The sequence below is a fragment of the Pseudophryne corroboree genome, chromosome 4 (assembly GCF_028390025.1).
Source record: "Pseudophryne corroboree isolate aPseCor3 chromosome 4, aPseCor3.hap2, whole genome shotgun sequence".
NCBI lineage: Eukaryota > Metazoa > Chordata > Amphibia > Anura > Myobatrachidae > Pseudophryne > Pseudophryne corroboree.
The window spans coordinates 771,898,972-771,912,549 of record NC_086447.1 but is presented as its reverse complement, the minus strand read 5'-3'; the positions used below and the strand labels follow the sequence as shown (position 1 = coordinate 771,912,549).

The 13,578-nt window shown below is 45.1% G+C and overlaps 1 protein-coding gene across 2 annotated transcripts in view; it reads right to left on the bottom strand.

Moving 5' to 3' along the window:
- INTS7 (integrator complex subunit 7) overlaps positions 1-13,578 on the bottom strand; it is a 154,196-nt gene that overhangs the window by 110,721 nt on the left and 29,897 nt on the right. For both annotated transcript variants that reach the window (XM_063918247.1, XM_063918246.1), the window contains exon 6: positions 4,049-4,248. In XM_063918247.1, the coding sequence (XP_063774317.1) occupies positions 4,049-4,248 (200 nt within the window). The remainder of the gene's footprint in view (positions 1-4,048; positions 4,249-13,578) is intronic.

Sequence of the window (13,578 nt, the reverse complement as noted above, 5' to 3'; positions counted from 1 at the left end):
TAAAAGACAACTGTCAGAAAGGTTAGAGCATCCGGCCTCTGATCTTATCCATGAATCCACCGGGATTCAGGTTCTGGTAGCGTTAGATTTCACTCGTACCGCTCGGGGAGTGATGAATTATAGATACATTTCCGCACTCGCCAATTTGTTAGATAATATCACTGAAATGTATGATGACACGTTTAGATACACTGGAAGAGAACTTCAAGCTTATAAAACAGAACTAGTTCAGCATAGGATGGTTCTTAATTATCTTACAGCAGTAACAGGCGGATATTGTGTTACATTGGCAACACAGTACGGCATAAAGTGTTGCACGTATATCACGAATAGCACCGAGGATCCGGTAGAGGTCATAGACCAAAAGATGGATGATATTCTGCAATTAAAGTGGGAATTTCGTCGAAAACACAATCCCACCCTTGCTGCTGTAGGTAATGAGCTGACTGGTTGGGTGTCATGGTTGAACCCGCGAAATTGGTTCTCCGGTTTGGGAGACTGGGCTCAAGGAGTCATAATGGATGTTGGAAAGTTTCTACTATGTATCTTGGGTGTCATTATATCGATTGGATTGATATTTAGATGCGGGCAGGCTTTAATGAGGTGCAAACAAAGTACAAAAGTGATGAGCTTGAGGAGTGAGGAAACTGTAATTAACCTGGATTTGATTTATGACCCAATGATAGAAACCAGAATGTGATGAAAATGCGATTATACGGTCCGTTTCTTTCACCTGTTTTTCTGCTTTTCTCCAAGATACAAAGACCCCCTTGGACGAGGAAGCTGACGAGACGAGATGTATACAGACAACGGATTGACCAAAGAAGAAGATTTGACAACTTTAAATATGGACACTTGATGAACTTTGCCATAGATCCCCAGTTTCCCTAGTATCTTTAAACTCACGCTAGCCCAACATTTTTGTAAATCTGATGGCTCAGACAAAGCTATTTGCTCATGCCTAAGGAGCAATACAGCGCAAAGAAGACGACTCTCAACAGACACCGAAAACAACTTCGACGACAGATGTACATTTCCCTGACATAGAATATCATTGCATTTTCCATAAGTGTTCTTTATCTTCATCTCTACAACCCTCAGGTAATGACACACATAGTCGATAGGGAATACAGGCACAGATATCAGCAACCACATACCTCCCCCATTCATGTATCATCAACTAAAATGTGCTCCCCCATTTTGTTACAACCACAGCCGAAATGAGCTCGGTAAAGTTTGACAGCCCATCCACAGACCCTTAGTACGGGATAAGAAGGAATTCAAATGTATACTTCGCAATACCTCGAAGCTTGATGTACAACACGTACGGCACGATGATACATGACCCCCCAAACATGGATTCATACACACATGCTTCTGCTATCTCACTAGGTCATACCCTCTTCACACCTTCTCCTCTCTCCTCCCTTACCCAACCATTGAAATGTATTAACCCCTGACATATATTTTTCTCTTTTTGAAATGTTTTAGGAAGTGGCAGTTATTGGTGACTGCCAAAGGGTGGACTGTCAAAGTCAAAAATATTACATAGAGAGACCATATAAACTGCACACATATAAGTCGCTATACTTGCAAATATGCGCAGCGAGCACAGCAATATATGGAAACACACGCATTTGCTCGGACATGGCACAGAGATGGATTCGGCACTTGTTTCATACAGTACATGGTTATAATAATGAACAGCACCAGACACCAAGGAGATTTAGAATTGGCTAATGAATTAATGTCATGGATGTGTATCATTCGAACCGAACCAGATAAACACATCATGTTTGGTATTGAAGCAAGTAGAATCAGGTGTGGGTTAGTTTGAGGCCTGTTGTGTTGTTGTGGGACATTGCAGCGGATAGATATGATTATATGTATAAAAGCTAAGATCATATTGTTAGAACAATATGATGCTCAAGACAACATTTTACTAAGTTTTCAGGGCTGAACCTGATTAGCATATACAAAGAGAATGGTGACTCAATACAAAGGAGAAAGAAAGACCCCTCCCCCAGGTACTGGTCAAACAGGAAGGTAGTGGTCAGGTGTGGCCTCAGAGAACAGATGTAATGTAGCTACACTCACACACACACACAGCTACCTGGCACCAAGCAGCATGGCGGCTGAATCCCCAGGACATCTTCCAAACTAAAGGCTAAGTATTGAACTTCACATGGCTAGATAAGGAAACAGACGGATTGCTTTCTGGTTTAAATAGGATATTGTAACTTGGTTGTGTGATTGTTGGGTGTTTGTGGATACTCTGTGAAGTCTGTGATAAATTGGAACAGTATACAATCTGTAGCATAATATTTGTGGTATTTGTTTGCCAATGGAGATTTAAAATAGATTGTGCTGGTTAGTTATAATATATATATCCTGTTAATCATAAATACCACCATGCAGTTACGTTTGTGTTAATTACATTGTGATCTGGTCTTGTGATGAATATGCTCTGGTTATTGAGATACTGAAGTTGTTTGGGATGTGAAATTATGAGATGGTTCTAGGAAGTTGGATTACATTGTGAAAGGTGTTTTAGATGGTTTGGAATTGTAAAATCAGAACATATGCATTGTTTTGAGGCTTGGACATTTTGGAAGAAAATGGAGTCTTGTGTTTTCTGCTATGTGATTGTGGTTTAGTATAGAGTGCCATGTGTTTGGACCTGCAAATCTAAAATGGCTGCTGCTGGATGTCTTCCCCTCCCCCTTTCAGCCATGTGGTGTGGTCTTTGGAATCAAGTGGAGGTTTCTCAAAATGGAGTCTAGCTTCCATCCCAAGCTGTATTCAGCATTGACTAACTGCGCAGCGATTGTCTCTCACATGTGTAGTTTTATCTGCAACCATGTTGTCTCTTATTTAATGTTATCATTGTCTTACTGTGAGCCAATTTCTCTCATCTCTCTCCGTCTCTCTCTCTCTCTCTCTCTCTCTCTCTCTCTCTCTCTCTCTCTCTCTCCTCTTTTCTCTTTTCTCTTATATCTCTTATAGTATTGTATTGCATTTAGGTCAGTGTAGTATTGTCTTTTTGTATTTATTGTTTAGTTCTGTGGTTAGGAAGTCTTTGTTATATTGTAGTGTATCATTTGTACTGTTATCCCCTTTTACAAGTATATTAGATATAATACAGTTAATAGGCCTTGGAACCTAAACCAGCATCTGTGTATTTTCTATAGTGATAAGTGTTCATTTGAGCGTCGGTGACGCTCAAGCAGCTTTGTAGATAGTCAGGTTACACAAGGTTGCACTTACACCCTGTACTCACATTAAGGTATTCAGTGTATTTCATTGGTATAAGGTTTTAACATAAAGGTATAGCGTTGTGAGCGTCTGCGCCGCTGGTGACCTCCTCGTGGTCTCGAGCGTATGCTACGCCATAGCGAATCATTCCCCTAGACATAGCCAATAACGTGTCCTGTGATCACTGGGCCGTGAGCGAACGTGACGCTTGAGCGTCTCGCCTACGGCTGAGCGATCGCTACGCCAATAGCGTACCATTACGGTACTTCTTGAGCAAACAGCGTACAGTGTTCTTAGCTTCATAAAGGGTTGTTTATACGACAAAGGAATTTAGCATTGTCAACCCCATGGTTCTTGAAGCATCCCCAGCATCCTCTAGGACGTATGAGAAATATAAATGGTTGGTATAATCATCTATTTATAGGTATGTAGTAGTTTTCAGCTGTACCAGTAATTTCACATATACAGAAGTGTGGACGTTTTGTTACTGGTCATACAGGGTGTTGTCTTCACAGATACAGATAACTGTTCCTTATATTCACACGTAACTTAGTGGTCTATTCATGAAACAGTGAAAAGTGAGCCAGTGGAGAAGGTGCCCATGTCAACCAATCAGCATTGAAGTAACATTTATAATTTGCATACTATACAATTGTATAGAGCAGCTCATGGGTTGCCATGGGCAACTTCTGATCAGGCTCACTGCTCTACACATTTCACTGCTTCATGAATAGACCCCTTAGAGAAGTCTGGGTAGGATCAGCATACACAAGACTTTGCAAGACCTCTGTACCTGCTTGGGAATGTCCACCAAGGAGGAGGCGGCCAGCAAGGTGAAGGTGTGCAGTGTGACTATGAGCATCTTTGTAGAGGGATACGAGGTCACAAGCTGCTGGAGAAGCTGACGGCTGTTGGAGGCCAAGATGGCATCATGGTGCATGTGCTGGAGAATAGGAATAAGTTTCAGCTTCAAATCAATTGGTGTGGCCAAGCCTAGGGCAAAGCAGAGAGACAACACTTGATATAACACCGTTACAATCCCACAGATTTATGGATAACAGATAGCTCCTTTACTGGTAATGTTTTAATAACAAATGAGCGGTCTAATGCAGCTTGGATCACTACGGAGACAGAAATTGAGATTTTCTCAATCCTGCTTCTGCAAAAAAAAAAAAAAAAAATCGCACGTGAAAGGTTGCCCAGAAAGGTAAAAGATGCCCACTGATGCAATCGCACAATTAAGGTGCATAAGCAGAAATCGAGTACCATCGACAATTGCAGTTAACCCAGGGCTACTCAGAATAATGAGAATGCAGTCGCACCAGCGCCATGTTTTTACTCGCAATCCATTGCAACGGACGTTAGATACACGTCCCGAAAACGCCATGACCCACCTGCATTTATCCAACCACTCCCCACAAACGCCATGTCACACCCACAGCGGTCACTTCCTGTCAATCAAATTGCAATCACATTTCATTAAATTGCAATTTAGCCTTCGTGCACCTGCACTGCGTTTGCAGCGCATGAGAAGTCTGAGAGAATCAACCAATTTGGGACTTTGCAATTGAAGCTGAATAAGGCCCAATGTTCACTTATATCTGCTCTTAAAAGTCCCACGCTGACCAAATGTGTGACAATTTCCATATTACATATGAACATAAAAGATGTACTGTATATCTTCTAGAGGAAAAAGGCATGGGACATCCATCAATCAGAGGCTTCTATGAGAATTATTTGCCAAACCTAAAGCTGTTATAACAAAGCAATAAACAGTATACATTTAAAAGGTTTACATTTGGCAAATGCACATGATAGTTACAGAGTATAGCCCCACCTAAGAAAATTATAAGTAGTCACTCTCTACCTCACTTATTGTTGCAGTCAGCACTTACAGGGCCCAGGGCACTCCAAATCCATCATACACAGGAACCTTTATCGAAGGTCATGCATACTCTATAACCATACTCCATCACACACAATTAATTTACTACCATTTAGAAGACGAAGTAGAATAATCTTTCGCAACAGGATCCATCACTCACATTTACATCATTTGAAGTACAGTCTATCAAAATTTACACTCCATTCTCCCTGCATGTTGCAGCTATCTATTGCCCACCTGGGCAACCAAAACAATTTCTAGAAGAATTTTCTGCCTGGCTCCCTCAGTTCCTATCCTCTGACATCTTCACCATTATCATGAGAGATTTCAATATTGCTATTGATAGTCCAAAAACTGCTGCTCATACTTTTAAACTACTCTCTCTACCCTCCTCTCTCGGCCTCTCACAGTGGACTGACTCCTCTACTCATCAGGAGGGCCACTGCCTTGATCTAGTATTCACCAGACTGTGCTCAGTTTCTGAATTCAGTAACACCCCTTTTCCCACTCTCAGATCACAACCTTATCACCTGCATGCTCTCCACCAATACTTCAAACTCAGTGTCACTGAAGTTCTCCAATCCTCCTTAAACCCGCAGAAATATTAATGCAATTAATCTTCACGAACTTTCCACCTCATTTCCAACAACTGCTTTCACCTATTTCTGCATTCACTTCTCCTGAGATGGCTGTATCACACCTGAACCAGACTCTAGAGATAGCCCTTGATGAAGTGGCTCCGGCTACCCATCACACTTCACGTAGGCCTAGATGTCAACCGTGGCACTCTAAAGTAACAAGACACCTACAAAAAAAATAGGATTTTGGTTACCTACCGGTAAATCCTTTTCTCGCAGTCCATAGAGGATGCTGGGGTCCACATTAGTACCATGGAGTATAGATGGGTCCACCAGGAGTCATTGGCACTTTAAGAGTTTGAGAGTGTGGGCTGGCTCCTCTCCCGAGGAGACGGACATCTTCAGGAGAAGGATTTTACACAGATAGTGGCGAGATTCACACCAGCTCACACATACAAGGCATATCAAGCTAACAATGCAGTACTCAACTAAAACGAAGTTGTACTGAACCAAATAACGTTAGAATGAAAGCGAAGCGCTGGGCGGGCGCCCAGCATCTTCTATGGACTACAAGAAAAGGATTTACCGGTAGGTAATTAAAATCCTATTTTCTGTTACGTCCTAGAGGATGCTGGGGTCCACATTAGTACCATGGGGATGTACCAAAGCTCCCAGAACGGGAGGGAGAGAGCGGAGGCTCCTGCAGAACTGATTGACCAAACTACAGGTCCTCAGCGACCAAAGTATCGAACTTGTAGAACTTTGCAAACGCGTTCGACCCAGACCAAGTAGCCGCTCGGCAAAGCTGTAAAGCCGAGACACCCCGGGCAGCCACCCAGGAAGACCCCACCTTACGAGTAGAGTGGGCCTTAACAGACTTAGGACACGGCAAACCTGCCGTAGAATACGCATGCTGGATAGTGAACCTGATCCACCGAGAGATTGTCTGCTTAGAAGCAGGACACCCAAGTTTCTTGGGATCATACAGGACAAACAGAGAGTCCGATTTTCTGCGACGAGCAGTTCTCGTCACATAGATTTTCAGAGCCCTTACAACATCAAAGGATTTTGAAGAAATTGAGGAGTCAGTAGCAACTGGCACCACAATAGGTTGGTTGATATGAAATGCCGACACAACCTTCGGAAGAAACTGCTGACGCGTCCGAAGCTCAGCCCTATCTTCATAAAAGATCAAGTATGGGCTTCTACAGGACAAAGCCCCCAACTCCGACACACGTCTAGCAGAAGCTAAAGCCGACAAAGTGACAGCCTTCCACGTGAGAAACTTGACCTAAACCTCCTGTAGAGGTTCAAACCAGTCCGACTGGAGGAACTGCAACATCACAGTAAAATCCCAGGGCGCCATAGGTGGCACAAAGGGAGGTTGTATGTGCAGAACCCAAGTCTGAACCTCAGGGAGGGCAGCCAACTGTTTCTGGAAGAAAATGGATAGGGCTGAAATTTGTACCCTTATGGATCCCAGCCTCAGGCCCATATCCACACCTGCTTGCAGGAAGAGGAGAAAACATCCCAGTTGAAACTCCACCGTAGGAAACCTCTTGGACTCACACCAAGAGACATATTTTTTCCAAATACAATGGTAATGTTTAGATGTAACTCCTTTCCTAGCCTGCATCAGGAGTAGGGTAGGAATACCCTTGTTCGGAATGCCCTTCCGAGCTAGAATCAGGCGTTCAATCTCCATGCCGTCAAACGCAGCCGCGGTTTGTCTTCATAGGCGAACGGCCCCTGCTGCAGCAGGTCCTCCCGAAGAGGAAGAGGCCTCGGCTCTTCTAGCAGTAGATCCAGTAGATTCGCGTACCAAGGCCTTCTTGGCTAATCTGGAGCAATGAGGATCGCTTGAACCCTTGTTCTCCTTATGAGCTTTAGCACTTTTGGAGTGAATGGAAGTGGAGGAAACACGTACACCGACTGGAACACCCACGGAGTCATTAGGGCATCCACCGCCACGGCTTGCGGGTCCCTTGACCTGGAACAATACTGCTGAAGCTTCTTGTTGAGACAAGAGGCCATCATGTCTATTTGAGGTATACCCCAAAGATGTCACCTCCGTGAACACCTCCGGATGGAGTTCCCACTCTCCTGGATGGAGATTGCGTCTGCTGAGGAAGTACGCTTCCCAGTTGTCTACCCCCGGAATGAAGATTGCGGACAGCGCCAACGCATGTTTTTCTGCCCAGAGGATGATTCTTGTTACCTCCTCTGACATTGCAGCTCTGCTCTTCGTTCCGCTGATGTAAGCCACTGTCGTTACATTGTCCGACTAGACTTGAATGGCACGATTTCTCAGACGATGGGCCGCTTGGAGAAGACCGTTGTAGACGGCTCTTAGTTCTAGAATGTTTATCGGCAGGCCGGCTTCCAGACTTGACCACCTTCCTTGGAAGGTCTCCCCTTGAGTGATTGCGCCCGAGCCTCGGAGACTTGCATCCATGGTTAGAAGGATCCAGTCCTGAATCCCGAACCTGCGGCCCTCCAGAAGGTGAGGTAGTTGCAACCACCAGAGGAGTGAAATCCTGGCCTTTGGCGACAGACGTATCTGCTGGTGCATATGTAGATGGGATCCCGACCACTTGTCCAAGAGATCCAGTTGGAAGGACTGAGCATGAAACCTCCCATACTGTAGAGCCTCGTAAGAGGCCACCATCTTCCCCAGAAGGTGAATGCACTGCTGAACCGACACCTGGGCTGGCTTCAGGACATCCCGGACCATTGTTTGTATCACCAACGCTTTTTCCTCTGGAAGAAACACCCTCTGTACTCCCGTGTCGGGGATCATTCCTAGAAAGGACAACCTCCTGGTTGGTTCCAAATTTGATTTTGGAAGATTCAGGATCCAACCGTGTTCCCTGAGCAGGTGGGTCGTGAGAAGGATGGACTGTAACAGCTACTCCTTGGACGGTGCCTTTATCAGCAGATCGTCCAGATATGGAATTATGTTCACCCCATGTCTGCGGAGGAGAACCATCATTTCCGCCATCACCTTGGTGAAAACCCTCGGTGCTGTGGAGAGGCCAAATGGTAGAGCCTGGAACTGATAGTGACAGTCCAACAGTGCAAATCGGAGATAAGCATGATGCGGCAGCCAAATCGGAATGTGGAGGTACGCATCCTTGATATCCAGGGATACCATGAATTCCCTCTCTTCCAGACTTGATAATTCACCTTCAGAAAGGGGTTTAGCGATTTTAGGTTAAGAATGGGTCTGACCGAACCATGCGGTTTCGTAACCACGAAAAGGTTCAAATAGTAATCTTTGTTTTGCAGATGAGGAGGGACCGGTACAATAACCTGTGCCTCCACCAACTTCTGGACGGCTGCCTGTAGGACAGCCCTGTCTGCCAGCAAAGCTGGCAAGCCTGATGTGAAGAATCGGTGAGGGAGATCTTGAAATTCCAGCCTGTACCCCTGGGACATGATATCTTGTACCCAGGGGTCCAGGCCGGATGACACCCAGACGTGACAGGAAAGCCTGAGTCTCGCTCCCACCGGCCCCACCTCCAGGGCATGCAGTCCACCGTCATGCGGAGGACTTCGGCGTACCTGAAGCAGGTTTCTGTTCCTGGGAACCGGTCGCGGCCGGTTTCTTGGATTTGGGCCGGGCTCCCCTAAAGAAGGTGTTGGACGGTCTGGCATTTCGTGGCTTGGCAGCCCGAAAGGGCTGTGATGCAGTTGAAGAAAAGGGTTTCTTCGTAGCAGGTGCAGCTGAGGGAAGAAAAGGTGACTTACCCACAGTAACCGTGGATATCCACACATATAATGCTTCCCCAAAGAGAGCCTGACCTGGGTAGGGTCTCTACACGTCTCCTGGATTCCGCGTCGGCAGACCACTGTCGCAGCCACAGTACTCGACGAGCTGAGACAGACATGGAAGTAATTCCTGCAGCCATGGAACCCAGGTCTTTCATGGATTCCACCGTAAAACCAGCCGAATCCTGAATGTTACGCAAAAACAATTCAGCATCAGATTTATCCATAGTATCCAAATCTTCAAGTAATGTGCCTGACCACTTTACTATAGCTTTGGCAATCCAAGCACCAGCAATAGTGGGACGTAATATTGCCCCTGAAGCCGTGTACATGGATTTGAGCGTATTATCAATTTTATGATCAGCCGGCTCTTCCAAGGCGGTGGATCCTGGAATAGGTAAAACCACCTTTTTGAGAGTCTGGATACAGACGCATCAACAATGGGCGGGTTTTCCCATCTTTTTTTATCCTCCACAGGGAAAGGAAACGCCACCAGAACCCTTTTAGGGATCTTGAATTTTTTCTCAGGGTTTTCCCATGCTTTTTAAAAAAATTGGATTTTGGTACTGATAAAGCTAAATATTTATCTTATAACATTCACTAAATGTGGGTAAGAGACTCAGTACGCAATTGGCGTATGGGGTACCGTAAGGGTACGCACTTAGTGTAGCAGACGCTTAGCCGTGGTCGAGTCGCACATGCGGCACGCTCGCTCACAGCTTAACGCTTGGTGTCGAGCACGCTATAGGCGGTCCGAGTACCGTAATGCTACACTACTAGCGTAGCGGACGCCGTGCCCACAAGAGGAACACGAGCGGCGCAGACGCTCACAGGATGACACACAGTAAACCTTGTATGCAACACAATGAAAGGATATGCTTATGCTGTAAACCTTACTACTGAAATACTGTAGCGATATAACGCTGCTTAACCTTATTAATACAAAAGCTGCTTGAGCGATTCAGACGCTCCGAATACCCTCAGTAATGTAATAAACACACAATACCTTGCTAAGGTTCCAACACCTTTACTAACAATATCTAGCTATGTAAAAAGGGAAAACAGTTAACAGTTCATACACTACAGGCTAACATCAATATCTAAACATAATAACTACACATATACAATATACAACAGTTTAACAATAACAGAGAGAGAGAGAGAGAGAGAGAGAGAGAGAGAGAGAGAGAGAGGGTGAGTATGGCAAATACAGAGAATAAGTTGGTTACAGAGAATTACTTACACACACTGGGGAATGATTCGCTGCGCAGTCCTGGTACCAGCTCCGAGTTAGTCAAGATGAAAACCGTTTGTGGAGAGAGAGAGTCTTGTGTCCCCAAGCCTATTGCAAACTATATTTATTTACTAGCTCAAGACATACTACAATAGATACTATGTGCCCTCTTTCCATTGGTTAGGGGGTGGGACATGTACTGCACCTGGGATCATTGGTTAGTTCAAGAAGTGGACGATGGCTAGGATTAGTTAGTATTCTAAATTCCTCTTTGTCTTGTTATATTGAGGAAAGCTATTGTTTGGATCTTCCAAACAAACTCTGTCTTTGTTTACCCCACTTTCAGTTGAGACTATTGACTACTCAGCATTCATTATTCTGGAGAGAAACCTGGTTCTATTCATAAACAAAGGTGTAAGCCCTCTTTATAGAATCTCAAAGCTTAGTGTAACTAAGGCTATTGTTTTCAGTCTGTGGGAAAGAAGTGACTGAATTCCATTCACCTACCCTGCATTTATGTGTAATTTATTCGGAATGCAATTAATCTTGTTTTCTATTTCTGTGCATAACTGAGCAGGAACTATGCGAGTCCCTCCCAATTATCATAGGCACAACATTCCTTCAATACCCCACAGCTGGACACCATACACTACCCTCCAACCTTTGTCTGAGCCCTCCCAGCATGCAAAGAGGAATCTCTCAGGTCCAAGAGCAGTTTTAAACTTACCATACTTGCTGACATTATGAAGGGGAATATTAACTATAAAACGCATTATATTGGTTAAATATGTAGCGATCGAGTCGCTCGCTAGTCGCACACAAACACCGCCCTAAATACCCATCTCCATGCGCAGGCGACGTCAGAGCGTCCCCTACGCAACCTGAGGGGATGCGTACGCACGGGGGAGTCGGTGCGCGAGCAGCGGGCACGTGCATTGGGGTTAGTACAAGACATCATAGGTCGCTATATTTTTCGACTTTAACAGTACTTACCAGGTAAATCCTTTTCTTTGAATCCATAGGGGGCACTGGAGTACTCTTGGGATATGGACGGTTTCACAGGAACTAGGCACTGAATAGTTAAAATTTGACTATACCTCCCCTCCATATCCCAGAGTACCTCAGTGTTTTTTTACTGAGCCGAACTGGAGCTATAGAGGTTGACAATAGAGAAATACATATAACCAAAAACGGACAACAATAAAGTTGACACAAAACGAAACTGACAACTAACAGTTGACACCAACCCGATAGAATTTCTAATTTGAAACAGTCGGTAAGAGTGTGTTACCATAATATTCCCTGCACTTACCACAACCACGTAAACAACTGCTCTGGGTGGGCGTCCAGTGCCCCCTATGGATTCAAAGAAAAGGATTTACCTGGTAAGTACCAAAATCCTATTTTCTTTTTCATCCACTAGGGGTCACTGGAGTACTCTTGGGACGTACCAAAGTTTCCCCCGTGGGCGGGAGAGCTATTTGGCACCTGTAACACTAAACGGCCAAAGCTAGATGCTGATGCCGCAAAAGTATCAAACTTATAAAAGCGCACAAACGTGTGCACTGACGACCATGTAGCCGCACGGCAAAGCTGTGTCGTAGAAGCTCCACGACCAGCTGCCCATGAAGTTCCCACAGAACGTGTGGAATGAGCGGTTACCGATGTAGGCGGCTGTAACCTAGTCTGAAGATAAGCCTGACGTATGGTCAGTTTTATCCATCTGGATAAGGTCTGCTTAGAGGCTGGCCAACCCCTCTTGGCAGCATCATAGAGAACAAACAACGTATCCGTCTTACGAACTGTAGACGTTCGGGATACATAAACACGTAATGCGCGTACCACATCCAGAGTTTCAGAATGTCCTGTTAACACAGGAACTACTATTGGTTGGTTGATGTAAAAAGATGACACTACTTTTGGTAGGAAAGCGGGATTCGTCCGAAGTTCCGCTCTGTCATCATGAAACACCAAATATGGTGGCTTGCAAGACAAGGCACCCAAATCTGAAACACGCCTTGCCGAAGCCAAGGCTAGGAGAAAAAATTGTTTTCCAAGTGAGAAACTTAATATCCACTTGTTGTAAGGGTTCAAAATGAAAAGACTGTAAGAAATCTAAAACCAGATTCAAGTCACATGGCGCAGTAGGTGGAGTGAATGGAGGCTGTACTCTGAGGACACCCTGCATAAAGGTGTGTACTGACGGCAATAGAGCCAATCTTCTTTGGAAATAAAGTGACAACGCAGATATCTGCACTTTTAGTGTGGATAAACGTAGACCTCCATCTAACCCCATCTGTAGAAATAACAAAAGACGGGATAACTTGAAAGAAGATGTCGGAAACTTCCGAGCTTCACACCAACCTATATAGGCACACCAAATTCTGTAATAATGAGCTGCCGTAACCGGCTTCCTAGCTCGTAACATGGTTGGAATGACTGATTCTGGAATGCCCTCTCTTCTTAAGAGGGCGGTCTCAACAGCCACCCCGTCAAACGAAGCCGCGCTAAATCGGGGTAAAGGAACGGACCCTGTTGTAACAGGTCCGGACGTAGTGGGAGCGGCCAAGGATCGTCTGCGAGTAATCCGCGAAGATCCGAGAACCAAGCTCTCCGAGGCCAATGAGGCGCCACTAGTATGACTGTGACGGACTCTCTCTTGATCCGTTTTAGCAACAGAGGGAGCAGCGGAAATGGTGGAAACAGATACACGAGGCTGTACGGCCACGCGACTGAGAGCATCCACCGCCTTTGGATCTCTCATTCTGGACACATACTGGGGCGTTTGATGATTGTGGCGAGATGCCATCAGGTCCACCTGCGGGTAACCCCACCTCTGGACCAGCATGTGAAAC